The following is a 15,662-nucleotide window of genomic DNA, read 5'->3' as shown; positions in this document are numbered from 1 at the left end:
CCAAAAAACAAAGATACAATAAATTTTTCCAAACATATCTCCCAAAAGCCTTATAGAAAAAACATATCCAACTAGCATCTCTTAGTAAGTGTTGCTTAATTGGTAATGACTGATACATCTTAATGAAGAGGTCTCGGGTCGTGGTGCATGTATTAGTTTCTACTCCTAATATAAAACTACTCATTTTTAAAATAAAAAAATTCAAAAGTGTGCAAACGTAATTATTTACAAACATAAGCCTTAAAAGTAGATTCACCAAAATCAGATAAATTGTTTGGTAGAAACAAAATCGGAGAAGTGGAGACTTCATTTTGGGGAGATGGAAAGGTGTAATGGTGACATGGTGTATGTCATTTTAATTTTTTGTCGGCATTAAATGCTGTAATTGAGTAAGAAGAAAAGACACACGGCAGAAAGGAGGCATGGATGGACCCGAGGGGATTCATGGGGAAGCGAGAAGCCAGGGACTAGTGGAGAAGCGGGAGAGTCTACTATTGAGCAACTCTTGTTGGTTGAGGAACTTGTGTTTTCATTTTGGTTTATTCACTTTGAAGGAGGACCTAGTTAGTAATCTCTGGCCATGGCGGAGAACGAGGTATGTAAAAAGATAAGAGAAGAAGATGCAGTGGCAACCAACAATATCTCAGAGGACATCATCCTGGACATCCTCTCAAGGCTTCCGGTCAAGTCGCTTCTGAGGTTTAGGTGCGTATCCAAATCTTGGTGTGCTCGAGTAGACCATCCAGATTTTGTTAAGATGCATCTCAGTCGATCAATTGCAACACGTAACAACCTAAGCATCGTTTCTGTGCTAGAATACGAACCTTACGAAGAGGATGCCAGGAGAGTCGTCTCTGTAGAGCTAGATGATTGTGAACAAGAAGGAAAAGCAGCAGTCGAAGTAGAATTTGATTGTCCGATCATGTCTCCTATGGGAACCTATGAATTGATTTCTTGTAATGGTTTACTATATATGTATCATGACGAAGACTCCGACACGTTACCCACATTCTTTCTTAATCCATCTACAAGAAAGCACAAGGAGGTGCCCTGTGCGGATATAGATTATCCGAGCGATGTTAGATTTTATGCCTATCAGATTGGTCATGGATTTGGTTATGATCCTACCACCGACGATTACAAGGTGATAAGGGTTTTAAAGCTCCGTGTCTTTGATGGTCTTGCTTTCCATCCAAGCTACATTGACTCTGAGGTGAAGGTATATTCTCTCAGTAGCAACTCATGGAGAATAATCGACATTCCCTTATTTGAAATCCAAGACACAGTTGGGGTTTTTACGAATTCTGCCTTTCATTGGGTTTCAGCATGCGAGACTCCTGTAATTCTTGCTGTTGACATTAAAGATGATGAGCTTCGGGAGGTGCCTCTGCCTGATCTTGGAGAAGATGACTTCTACATGAGCATTGGGGTTTTAGGAGAAACACATCAACTCTGCATGCTCTGTAATTACTCCAAGGTCCGCATGGACTTTTGGGTGATGAAGGATTATGGCGTGAGGGATTCATGGGAAAAACTGTTCTTCATTAAAGAGCCATTGGTGCTTGGGTTTGAAGGTTGCATCAGTCTTGTATGCTGTTCAAATAAGGGCGGACTTCTACTTGAATCTTCAGGAGTACTGGTGCTTTATGATCCCAAAAAAGAAAGGGCTAGTAAACTCATATCTCGATGTTGGGGCGAAGTATGCATTGGTAGTCTTGTTTCGCTTGATACTACCTAAAGATGGAGCTAACATGAAAAAAAGATTTCGAAGGAAGAAACTGAGGTAATTTTATTTTGGGTACTTAATAAAAACTTCTATTACTTAGAGAAGCAATTACATAGTTTGGTAAAGTCTACAACAACAGTAGTACGCTGATATTCTATGGAGGAGATTACTGCAAAATGATTAAACCACAGTTGGAGTGTTGGTTGGTCAAAGTCCTTTAGGTTAAGGTCTTTAATATTACGTATTAATTCAACCAAAATCGGAACATAGTTTATTGGCCATTTGTGTTGGTTTCTTGTTGAAAGTAGAGTTAGCATGTTCTTGTCATTGCACCAAACTTCATCTAGGGTGATGTTCCTTTGTTGTGCTTGTTCTAATCCTTCTTTCATTCCAATGAATAATGCCTCCATTAGCTTTCCTTTTGCTATTTAGTAGTGAATTGTGTACCCTTACACATATCATAAAAGACATTTTAGTGGGTTGAGTAATCAATTTACAAAAACAAGTGTTTGGTTTGTTACTTGTGAGAGGAAAGTCGCTTTCTGTTGATTCAAAAGAATCGGAATTTGAAAGCTTTAAATCATTTATCCAGTTTAAGGTGTTATGTAACACTTTACGGGGGGTTGGGAGTTATTTTGTTGAAAACTTTTTCATTTCTTTCTTTCCAGACAAAGTAACAGGTTATAATAAAGACCGACACCATCCATTTTTTAGTGGCTCTGTCTATCCGTGGATCTATAATGATAGAGTAGATCTACACTTAAACCAAATATATCATGTATAATTACAATTTTTTGTTGTTGTTAGTTTTGTTTTTACTCTCTTGCACTCATCAGTTATAGTTTCATCTAAAAAACTTCTATGAATTATTATTCCTTATTAGAAACTTATTGTTTTCCTTGGTTTCTCAAATATTCTTAAGTCTGCTAAATTTTGTTGATTTCATTTTCCTTATCTATTTATTTACTTACTCATCCTTCACATTTAAGGTAGATTCATGAAGGATTTGGAATTTGGGAATAGAGTAATAGATTGACCTCTTTCTCTGTTGTTAGAAATATTTATACTTGGAATTCTATTTGATTATTGGCATTAGAACAATTAGGGAGATTATATTGCAGTTCTTTGTTATGATTCATAGAGCTTACACACGCTGGTGATATGAAATTCTTCTCTTTATGCGTTCCTGTGGTATCTATATTGGGTTACATTTGTATTTTGATGAACATGTGCATGCAAACGATTAAAGAATTACTAGGGGTAATTAAAATGGTTTAAGAAGGGGTGATAGAGGAGAAAACCTGTATTAATTTTTGGGTGATTAAGAAAATTCATTAACAAACTCCAAAAAGGAAGAAAAGGAATATGACCAATGTGATGACCCTTTCTAGTAAGGATACACCCAACAAAGTCCATAAGATGGGTTCCCCTAAAATTTGGGAAAATACTAGAACTGGTGATGCAAGGCAAAGCTGCCCTCAAAGTTCATGAGGTAGCTCCCATCAGCTTGAATCCCCACGTTCTAGATCATACCTATTGTCAATAGAGTGTTTATGCCTCTCTTTTGTACCTTGACCTAATTAGAACCTGAAAAAAACTTGAGAATTCCTTTCTATATAATTATTCATTGATCTATCTGATTTTATCATTGTGTGTCGTTATTATTCAAGATCTGTAATGTTTTCGTTGATATATTATTTGGAAGGGAAGTTAAGATCAAACTTGTTTTGCTCTTTTAAGATTATCTTTTTCATGGAATTTTTTTTTTTTTCGCCAGAGGAGAGACATGTGGAGTCTGATACTGGTTTGTGTGGTGATAGTGTTTATGTTCCAGAGGTTTTGGAGTTCCCTAAGGCATAGCCAAATTTTATAACTTTCATTGAACAAATTTTCTTTTGAAATGGTTTGTAAGTAATGATCATATTAAACTTCTTTCAATTTTAATTTTGGTTTGATTTATACCATGCCATAGAAATATTTGATTTGGACCATATCTTGAATGACTATCCTTTATCCACATTCCGTGTGCTAATTAGAAGATATAATTGTATCTGTGGATCATATTATTATTTTTGGTTGCCAACCCTAGTTTTTAAGGCTTTGCCCTGACTATTCTGGTTTTTCGACCTGGGTCACACACCTGGCTATGGTGGGTGAGTCTCCCAGCGGGGATTTTTTGTATCCAGAAGGTTTTGATACCGGAACCTTGCTTAAGCGGACCAAGCTGCTTACCACTTGGACCAACCCCCGTTGGTTATTATTTTTTTACCCAAAGAACAAAGAAAAAGCTGGAATTCAACTCATCAACTCACTTTCTTTGTTTCTATGACAAAGAACTATTTATAGACATAAAAGGGCAATTAGAAAAGGTCTTCTTGGCTTAGAACAAAGACTCATTTCCTTGTTGCGAAGGAGAAATAGTTTCAACACCTCACAAGAGCGCTAGAAGAAATATTACATTCAGTCAGTTTATTGTGGTCAATAGCAAATACAATTGCTTCACCCTTCTCCCTATGTTTATCACTTAAGTGGGGTGAAACTCTAGGGACCTCTTTTAAGTGTTAAATATTATTGGTTATGCAATTCCAAAATTACTAGTTATCTACTGTTAGAGAATGTGCTTGATTCTGTTAACTAATTCAAACTTTGAAGGTAAAATAATCGTAATGTCCTTAAGTGCAGTGGTATGACCAAATTACTCTCTCATACCCAATTCTTAGGTAGGTGAAGGGAGAATTGTCGATCTTTTTCCTACACCTCCCCGGAAACCATCACCCTCTTCTCCCAAAAAACCACCGCCGACTCCGCCATCACCCACCACTGGCCCTTGCCGGAAATCACCCACCTTCTTCATGTCGGAACCTTTAGCTAATAGCAATTAGCACAGTACCTGATAGAAACTACTACCTGAGGACTGCTATCAGTAAATCCTTATAAGTTCAACGAAGAAAAAATTCCCAACTAATGGATAAAATTCCAATTAGGGAAAGAGTGCAATGATTCCTGGTGCAATGTTTAGAGTTTGTTTTACAAGAAGTTAAAGACTAAGTGGCAAATGAAATTGGTATGGATCACCTCTCATCTGCGACTCGAACTACAAACCTTGTTGGATTGAAGCGTCTAGCTTCCATTGTGAGATTGGAACCAGATTATGAATTCATCAGCTTCCTTGCATTTCTCCAAAAGAATAACATCAACAATCAACAAAGAAGAGAATTTATCCCGAAATCAGAGTATTCGGCTTCGATCAAGAGTAGAACATGTTGGCTGCATTGGTCCCAATATTACCAAAACTCAACTGGATTCAACACACCCGTAGCTATAGCTATAGTAAGTCAAATGAGAAAAAGGGACAAGCTCGCCCCTTAGATTGTAGTATTTAGCTAGGTGTGCTTTAAAACTCAGAGTAAATAGAAGTACAGAAATCATTGATTTTTTTTTAATCTTTAAACTTTTTCCTAAAATTTCATTCGTATTAATGGAAATTCAAATCTCGCTTAGAATTTCAGCTTAATTTACCTAAATTTTTAATGTAGGCCCCACACGTCAAAATATTATAAAATATTATAAGATGTGACCCACGGTGGGTCCCACATTGACCTAGGTATATTCGGCCCCCCAATGTTCAATCCTGGCTCCGCCCCTGCTAAGATTGAAATCAACAAAATTAAATTTAAATTAAATCTATTAATTAATTACTTTTCTTGTTAAGCATTCATTTATCATTATTTATTTGATTTAATTTTCCATACTTAGTTAATTAAAAGAGAGATAATTGATTATTTTTATGTATTTGTAGAAAAAAGGTGATTTTGATTATTAGAGATAATATGGAGTAAAGTTGGCGAATATATTAGATATTGATGGATTTCAAATCATGGCATCAATCTTGCTGCCCAAGAAATCATGAAAACTGAGAATCTTAGCCAAATTGGAAACATGTGGAGGCCTAAGGAACAAAATTGGTAACAAATTTGAAAATCAGGTAAACAGACCTACATTCAGTATTTTGGGCATATCTCTTTCGTATGAGCTCGGATTCTGTGATTCAAGATGCTATGGAACGATATCGAAAATATCTACAACTTTCTAGTTTTGAGTTTTTCCAAAATCCAAACGAATAAAGGTCGAATTGACGGGTAAAGAGAAGGGATTAATTGTGTGTGGAGACATAAAAGAGAAGCCAGCCATAGAGAAGAGGAGAAGATAGCGAAGACGGATTTTGGCTCTCATCTCTCTCATTGCTCAAGAAGAAGACCACATCTCTCTCTCTTTATGTTTCATCTTTATTTGTCTTATGAACTTTTTGATAATGAATAGCTAGTTCATTTTCTTTGGGATGTAGATGAACCATGTTTATTTCATTAATTTGATTGTTCTATAGCTTCTAATTGATTGTGTCACACCCCACCCGCCGGTCTTGGTTACCCGCCCGACAACTTGTGGGAGTGATCCATCATAGGATCCACGGTTTTAGTCTATCAACAATAATAAATACAAATAAAGACAATCAAGAGCAATTATAGTTCAATTAATGAATAAAAGGTTTAAAGGAGTCCAAATACTCCAATAAAATAATCAATAAAAGAATAATAAATCAAAATGAATACGAGTTCAGCGGAAGCAATCAAAAGAGTTAAATTATTTTCTTTCTAGTTTCCTTTTCTAAGGCTAAATAATGTTTTTCATGAATCTCTAGAAAATGGGTCCTCCAATTTTTCTCCATTCGTTGAGCGAACTACCTGGCAACTTGTCGTCTCTGTCCATCAATGGATGCGATAAGTGCATTCCATGCACTCGCAAGAGCTCCCACACAGGCTATTTCCATTTCCCATTGTCGGTGCCACATCCTCTTCATACGGGAAGGTTCCTTCATAGGAAACCAATCCATCTTCCGACACATTTCTTCCATCTGCGCAGGCTAATAAAACATATACAAATAAATGAGTGAGTTCTAGAGAACTCAGTAAGAACAATTACAATTCCCATCCAACAAATCAGAAATGCATAAATGATATGAATGAGTGCAAAGTATAAATGATACTATGATTCTAACTATACAAGTCTCTAACAGCTGACATGCTTTAAGATATACACCAGCCCTCCTCTGGGTAAGTCTTGTCACTCTGATTCGGCAAGGACTGGTTACCTCTATAGGGATCCTGGGTAAAATGGAAGGTCCACACCTGGCTCTCAAACCATGGCTGGGGTTAAGTCAACACTCTCTCATCACAACCATTGGCAATGAGTACTGGCGCATGTCGGGTTTTCTAATCCAATGCAAGGTCATACAGGTAACATGTCTACATGAAGTCCAGATACATCCCCTATGGCACCAACCAACTTGGTTCAGTATCCTTTGCAACTTAGGAATGAGAATCCTCACGGACTAGTTACTGCTATTGGACTTCATTCCATAACCCTATAGTCATCCACATACTGTTGGGGCGGAAAGCTCTCATGACTCCTCACGACACCCAGTCCGTTCCTTGGACGCCCATGAGCCCAACCCTAACATATGCAACCCTACCATTTATATGACTAACAGTGGACCAATGTCTCATCACTGTCATCACGGGTCATCCGGTTTCAATCCCCCTACCGAAAGGGTAGTAGCATGTGGGGTACCTAGCCATGCAACTCTAGACTCTTCCTAACAATGTCATCCAATAGTTATGACAGTGCTGGAGACATCAGCAAGCATGTGTCCCATTCCACAGCCTTTTGATATCCCAAGCTAAGATATCCCAAAGGAATACCTCATCCATCAGAACCACATACTAACCATCATCAATATATCACATTCATAACCAACAAAGTATATATATATATATATATATATATATATATATATATATATATATATATATATATATATATATATATATATATATAAATATAGATATACATATATATATATATTTTATATATATATATATATATATATATATATATATATATATATATATAAACAAGATAAACAATAGTAATATAACAAGATCAATATGTAAAACATGATTACAGAGCATAATAGTGAAAGACTAAGACTAACAGACACTGGACTAGCATGTTTAAGTCTATTCATAAAGATATGATTGTATGCCCTTACCTGCATACAAGTAATTCGTCCGTAAAAAGAAATTCGTAAACAATTATAAGACCTTCTCTTCAAACAGAGAACACCTATATACAGGGTTACAATAATGTATAAGTTAATTGAATCAAATTGGATCAAAACCAAAAGTCAATTGGTCACTGTGTACTAGCCGGTCGCTCGTGCCGGTCGCTTAGGTTGAGCGACCACCACTAGTGACCACCCCAAAAACAGAGAGTTTCAATCCAAAACTCAAGCTTCGATCATCTGTTTTCAATCCGAAATTTGGATGATCATTGCCCAAATCTCAAATCTACTACTCCCATAACCACTGGGTGACAAGAAACCTAACAAACATCATAATTGGATTACCCAGAACTCTCCCCTTGATTGGATCTATCCTTTTCACAAAAGTAGGGTTTCGTTTTCGGATGAATCACATCAAGAAGATTGGAAAGAGAGTTGCAATTGATCAAAAGGGTAACCACCATGATGAGGGGATGGGTTAACACGAAATTGAAAGACAAAGGAGATAAAGGATAAAGGGTGAATCCATTACCTCACTCCAGAATACCAGAAACAGGGAAGGATTGATCTCTAGATCACTGCCAGCACTTCAGATCTGCTTTCAGCACTTCTCTGCAGCCGTCTAACCTCTAAAAACGGTAACCACGAATAAAGTATTCGTAAATTAGACGAATGTTACCTTTTATAGAAGTCAAGGGGAAAAATAGAGCAAAACCCTGCAACCAGAACCGGGCGGTCGCTCTAGGCGGTCACTTGGTTCAATCGACCGCCACTAGCAACTACCCCCATGTATTTTGCCATACAAGGGTGCTTTTGCTAGGGGGTTGATGTCCAAGTACAACCTAGCCCTAAAGAAGAGATGGGGGAGATTTTACTTTCATTCCGGACATCTCCAGACATCACTTGACTTCCAGAAGTCCAACTACCAAGAAAGGCAGGCTCTTCAGACAGAGAATCCAGATCCATGGGTTCAGGGTATGGATCATGGACTTCTATCCGGATACTCCACAAATTTACCCAACTAGACCTTCAGGTTCTCGGACCTGCAATACGGATCTCGAGTTAGAAATACGGGGGTTGTTACAAATTGTGTTTGAGTTTGGCCAAAGATGTTCTATAACACAACAAACTAAGTGTGCTAAGCTTTGGTGAAGGATGATAGTCTTGTGAAGATAGGGCATATCTAGGAAGACCATCCTTAATTTGCTTTGAAGTGTAGAGTTATATCGGTTAGTGAAAAGCATTGGAGATTCGAAATCCCAAGATTTTCATGTATTCATAGTTAAAGTATATATATATATATTTCATCTTTATTTTTCTTATGAACTTTGTGATAATAGTAGTTAGTTCCTTTTTTTTTGGATGTAGATGGACCATGCTTGTTTTATTAATTTGATTGTTCTATATCTTCTAGTTGATTGTGTTTGAGTTTGGCTAAAGCTGTTCTATAGCTCAGCAAAATAAGTGTGCCAAGCTTTGGTGAAGGACAATAGTCTTGCAAAGATAGGGCATATTTAGGAAGACCATCCTTAATTTGCTTTGAAGTGTAGAATTCATATTTGTTAGTGAAAAGCATTGGGATTCAAAATCCTAAAGATCTTCACGTATTCATAGTTAAAGTTTTTGCATTAATTAATAGATTTAGTTTAAATTTATTTTTGTTGAATTCAATCTTAGTAACTTAGCCTTTTAGTTCCCCATAGTTCTACCCCGTACTTTCTGCTAGCTAAATTTGTATAATATTTTATTTTTGATTGGTTAGCAACATGATCAAATTTTGGCGTGGGTGGAGACAGTGAGAGAGAGAGAGTGTGTAGATGAACAAAAAAGAGGGTCGAGTGAAGAGGATTTTTGAATAAACGATGGGGGTATATATGTAATTTTCCATCCAAAGGGTATTTGAGTAATTGAATTTGAAAATTCAAAATGAAGTGTATGGGGGTATTTCGGTGATTTATCCTCAAAAAGGTATTTGAGTAATTAAACTTGAAAATTCAAAATGAGGTGTATGGGGGTATTTACGTAATTTATTATGAAGAGGATATATAAGTAATTGGACATTTATATTTGAATTGAGGATAATATGATCATTATACCATACTGAGGGTAAAATGGTCATTTCACTATAGACTTAACAAAATCTTTGATGGAAAATTAGGAGTGTGCAACTTTTAATTACTAAAGCATGCAATCTATAATAATAATAATAATAATAATAATAATAATAATAATAATAATAATAATAATAATAATAATAATAATAATAATAAAAAATAATAATAATAATAATAATAATAATAATAATAATAATAATTTTAATAAGACTAAATAGTACTAATAATATTATTATTTTCACTATTTTTATTATTTTGAGGATTAGTAGTAGGAGTAAATTTTTTTTGAAGTTTCTTTTTTTGCGGAGGAGAGTACTTGTTTGTGTAGTGACTTTGTTCATGTTCTAGAGGTTTTGGAGTTTGTCCCGATGGAATAGCAAAATTTTCATAAAATGGGTTGAAAAAGTATTTAGAGAACTTCCAGTGAACAAATTTACTTTTGAAATGAGTTGTAAGAAATGATCATTTTAAACTTCTTTGAATTTTAATTTCAGTTTGATTTATACCATGCCGTAAAAATATTTGACCTTATGTCGAACGATTATTCCTTTATACACATTCCATGTGCTGATTCTGTGGATACAATAGTTTGATTTTATGACTACGATTAATCATTAGAGGAGTTTCTAACTCACCAATGAAGTTGCTTCTATTATTATTATTATTATTATTATTTTTTTTGTAAACATGAAGTAACTTCTATCAATTGATGAATTAGTTGATTAGAATGGGAATCTGTAGGGAAATATAGGTACCCATTCAATACTAAAATATCTAGAGCCATGGTACCTACTCGGTATGTGTCGAAACCCAGTATCTATTAATTTTACAAAAGAACCTGGAATTCAACTCACCCACTCACTTTTCCCTTATTTTTTGTTATTTTCATATGGCAAAGAACTGTTTATGGACAAAAAAGGCAATTACAAAAGATCCTCTTGGCTTACAACAAACACTCACTATCCCTCCTGTTGTTCCTAGAGGAGAAAAATTTTCAACATCGAAGAGAGCTAGAGGAAATATTACGTTTAGTCAGTTTATTGTGGTTAAGAGATATCCAGGTTGAATTTGACTACATAGAACTGATCAGGCATTGGAAATTTTTTTTGAATCTCCTCTAACTTAAGAGGGGGATCAAGGGAAAAGTTTTTTCTCTAGCGAGTGTGAGGTTTTCCTCCATTCTAGAGTGTTTTCTCTGTTAGTGTCTATTACCCTTTGGAGACATGAGACCTTGGTTTCCACTGCCATTTTGTGCCCCGAAACCCTTGCTCCTCCGACCACCACGTTCTTCCTCTATTCCCTCGTCAGCCACACCATCTCCATGTACCCCAAACATTGATAGTATAGATACCTTTGATGATGATGTTTTCGTGGAAACCACTCGTAACCCCACCCTGTTTAATTGGAGTCTGATGCTGGTGAGACAAATTTTGGAAGGAAGACAATTTTGGAAGCAAGCGGTGATTGAAGTATTGATTAAAGTATGGAATCCACAATATCAAGCAATGGTATTCTCTGTAGACGACCATAAATACTTCTCTTACTTTGAGCATGAAATGAAAATTTGTATGTTCTATTGGAGGGACCTTGGGCGGTTGGCGACACTTTTTTGGTGTTAGTGCGGAAAACCCTAAACCAGAGGTTTGATTTCTCATGATGTGAATTTTGGGTTCAATTACATGGAGTCCCGTCGGATATGAAGGAGCGGGAAGTGATTCTGAAGCTGGCGATCAGGAAGGTTGGAGAACCTCTTAAAATCATGATGGTTTAAGGTTTTGAAATTTGGAAATCGGGTGGAGTACGTCAGAGTTCGAGTGAAGGTGAATGTCATGAAACCTTTGCGATTCAATATTAATGCAAGGAGACGGTTTGATGTGAAGTTTGAGAGGCTGCTTGTTTCTGCTTCTATTGCAGGCATACTGGCACATGAAGAAGGGAGGTGCAACAATTTCTCTGTGGATTTCAAGCTCACCGATGAAGTCATGGGTGTAAAGTGACAACGGATTGACCTAAAGCAGCATGCAATCGATGGGGTCTGTACCAAAAAGGTCAACCACTAGACGTTCAATTAGTGCACAGAGCTCCAATGACCTATAATGTTACGCCATCGGCTAGAGTAATGGATTAGGAACCAAGGTCGAGAATTCTTGAAGGAGTAGAACAAAACAGACAAGGCAACACTGAAACTAAGCATATCAATGTGGTGCAAAGTTACCAGAACCAGTTAACGCCTCAGCAAAATTGTACAGTGCAAGAGGAACTTTTCCAGATGATTAGGCCATGTTCTAGTCACGATCACGAGGTGGAACGACAGCAAGGTGGTCTTGGTACGAGCCCTATCAGAAAATTTTCCAGGCTAGCTTGTTGCTACCGTACAGTACCATAGGCAATTGGGAAACTATCTCGTTTAACCTCTCTCACACTTTTCATGACTTTTGGTCCAAAGCCCCCTAACTCTCTAAGGCGAACAAGAGGCAGAAGTGTGGACGTCCAAGGAAGAAAGGGCTGCAAGAAGGAATTGCTGATTCTGTGATTGAAGAAGGGCATTTTTTTAATTTTTAAACTTGTGGAGGTTAGGGTTTATCAGTCCCATGGGACCCAATGAAAGTTTTGAGTTGCAACTGTTGTGGTTTGGGGAATTCATGCACAGTTCGTGCCTTAAGGGACCCAATTAGGTCCTATCACTGTGATGTTTTATTTATTTTTATGGAGTCCTTATGTAATGATGAGAAGTTTATATAGGTGAAGAGGTCGTTGAAATTTGATAATAGCTTTGCAGCTAGAGTTAGAAGTCGTTCTGGTGGATTGGGCTTGATGTGGCAGAAGAATGTGGATATTGAAATTTTATTTGGGATCAAAACTTTGTAGACTGTTGGATATCCATTCCAAGGGGTAAACCATTTTTCTTCATCTTTGTCTATGGAGAACCAAATAAGGACTATGGCAGTGTGGTCAAAATTAAGTGGATTAGGGCAAAATCAATAGGGAGCTTGGTGTTGCTTAGGTGATTTTAATTTACTTATCATGGTATGAGAAGATGGGAGGAAAGAGGGGGAAGGAAGAAGGAATATGAGGGTGTTCAGGGATGTGGTGGACTCGTGTAACCTTATGGATCTGGGGTGAATGGACTGGTTTATACATGGAGTAATGGAAGGAGGGGGGACACTAACATTAGAGTATGGTTAAATTGAGTACTTGCCAACTCGGAATGGAGGTTTGTTTGTGAGAGTGTTGCAGTATTTGTCAAGCCCGCATTTGTTTCTAATCATAATCCCATACAGTTGGATTTTGAAGGTGGACCTTTTAGGTTTGAGGCATTGTGGCTTAGTCATGGGCATTGTAGAGAGGTTGTAGAAAAGGTGTGGAGTTAGCAAGCCATAGGTACAGTGGCTGAAATTGTAGAGAAGAAAATGATGGCATATCAACAACATTTGAAGGCATGGAACAAGGGATGTTTTGGCAACATTTATTAGAAGATTGAAGCCTTGAAGAAGCAGCTACTAGAGATACAACAACTGGTTGGGAGGATTTGTGTGCAGGTTGAGAAGGATTACAATGTGCCTGGGAGGAGTTGGAACATGAAGAAATTTTTTGACACCAAAAATCATAGCTCGAATGGTTGAAAGAAGGTGATAAGAATTTGGCATTCTTTCATGCATCTACTATACAAAGACGGCAAAAAAAAAAAAAAAAAGGGGGGGGACCGAGTCCATTAATTGAGAAAGTTTACAATGAATTGGTTCATCATTTTGGGGAAGTAGTGCATAGGGTGGGACATGTGAAGGGGATGCTTAAGGAGATGCGGGTGCACTAGAGTGCCAAAAGGTATGGAGTTCCAGAAAGTTCCAGGCCTAGATGGGCTTCCTCCAATGTTATTTCAGCATTTCTAGGATATTACTAAAAGTTGATGTTGTAGCCTTCATCCAAGACTATTTTCAGATAGGAATTATGAGTATACAATTAAACTTGATCTTCATTTGCCTCGTGCCTAATATCCTAGCCCAAAAACAACAGGGCAATATCAACCCATAAGCCTGTGTAGTGTGGTGATGAAGCTTGTTTCCAAAATCGTGGATACTAGGTTGGAAGATCTACTTGGAGGTATTATCTCACCTAACCAATCTGCATTTTTCCCAACTCGTTCGATTTTGGATAATATTTTTATGGTGCGTGAATTACTCCATTACGTTAGACACCTTAAGAAGGGGAAGAAAATGTATTTAGCCTTGCAGTTAGATATGAAAAAGGCCTATGATAGTTTGGAATGGGCTTTCATTAGGCAATCTCTTCTTAAAGTGGGCTTCTCTAGTAAGTGGACTAAGTTAGTGATGGGTTGCATTGGGTCAGTAATCCATTTTATTTTGATGAATGGGGTGGAAAGGGGAACCTTTAAACCTACTAGGAGTATAAAGGCAAGGGGATCCACTTTCTCCCTTCATATTCATCTTATGCTCCCAGGTATTGTCTGCAGTAATTCAATAGGCTGAGGCTGTCAAGGAGGTTAGGGTGTGAAATAGAACGATACCACTTTCGCATCTTCTATTTGTGGATGATTGCATATTGTTCTCGGAGGTGAAGTTGGAAAGGGTGTGTATGCTTAAAGAATGTTTGGAGAATGTTTGGAGATGTATTGCAAGGTCAGTGGTCTAGCCCTCAATCTACATAAGTCATGTTTAACCTTTAGTCTTAATACTTCACAACACTTTAAAGCATGGTTTTCAAGGGTTCTTAAGGTCAAGTATGGCAATGGGATGGGAAGTATTTGCTTGCCCATTTAATTTGGGGTCTCTAAGGCAGAAGTGGTTAAAGAACCCACACAAAAAATGTGTGGACATTTTAAAGGATGGAAATCTTAGTTTTCATCTCCCATTGTTCACGTGTTGCTGAGTTGCTTGAGAAATCTCCTGAGCTTGATGCCCTTTTTTGTTTCCTTTCTACTTGGCTTTCATCTTAGTCTCTCGACTTGGTCTTTTCTTTTATATCTCTTGTTGGTAAACCTTTGACCATGATGAACACTAACCAAGGCGAACAGGGAATGACCCATTCAACCCAATAAGTCTCTCTACTTTGTATTGTCTTTGGTAATTTTTCCCCTTTCAATTGGTTCTTGACCTTCTTCTCTGTTGTTTGTTTTTCCCTTTGATCTACTCTTTTGTGATTAATGAGTGTCCGCTACTTATTGTTGCTGTCTCTTTCTATTCTATTTTTATTTCTGTGAACTTAGCTTTGCTTCATGCATTGGTGTTTTCTTTTTGATTTCCCTTATTTGGTTTTAGGTTGTTGTTGGACTTTGGTTTTTGGGTTTGTTTTTGTTTGGAGCCATTGAATCTCTGTGTTCTCGCCTGCTAAGTTTTGTTTATGGTTGAAGTTTGGTTTTTTGTGATTGAGTTAATTGTGCTCTCTATTGTCTGTTTTGGTTTGTGTTTATCCTTTTACCTAGTGTCCTCTCTTACTTTGACCATTATGAATGCGCTAACTTGGAATGTGTGGCCTTTCCCAGAGATTACAATGGCTTTTCACTTCTTTGATGTATTTTTTGCTCTTTTCCCAGAGGATAGTGAAATTATCTTCTTACTCTCATTAAAGTTGAAAACTGCCTACCATGTGCATGGCATTTTTCACAAAGAAACATTTTCTTATGAAATAATTTATGTCTCTTGTTTCTATTTCAAAATATGACATTAGCATCAATTAAATTTTG

The 15,662-nt window shown here is 37.0% G+C and overlaps 1 protein-coding gene across 1 annotated transcript; it reads left to right on the top strand.

Annotated features, from left to right (window-relative positions):
* The first annotated feature begins 580 nt into the window (after window positions 1–580).
* LOC148999236 (F-box protein CPR1-like) lies at window positions 581–11,958 on the top strand. Its single transcript, XM_089141373.1, has 2 exons — window positions 581–1,588; window positions 11,734–11,958. Exons 1-2 carry the CDS (start codon window positions 581–583, stop codon window positions 11,956–11,958), a joined length of 1,233 nt encoding a protein of 410 aa, XP_088997499.1.
* Window positions 11,959–15,662: the final 3,704 nt, after the last annotated feature.

This window comes from Hakea prostrata, unplaced genomic scaffold (assembly GCF_041222555.1).
Source record: "Hakea prostrata isolate BN-2017 unplaced genomic scaffold, UWA_Hpros_2 contig_22, whole genome shotgun sequence".
NCBI classification, from domain to species: Eukaryota; Viridiplantae; Streptophyta; class Magnoliopsida; order Proteales; family Proteaceae; genus Hakea; species Hakea prostrata.
This window is presented reverse-complemented; position numbering and strand designations above follow the sequence as displayed.

Excerpts from the sequence above, each read along its gene's own strand:
- LOC148999236 (XM_089141373.1), top strand. The coding sequence starts at position 581 with ATGGCGGAGAACGAGGTATGTAAAAAGATAAGAGAAGAAGATGCAGTG. Across the intron at positions 1,589-11,733 it reads TTGAAGGTTGCATCAGTCTT|GTTTTGAAATTTGGAAATCG; the intron begins GTATGCTGTTCA and ends TGATGGTTTAAG.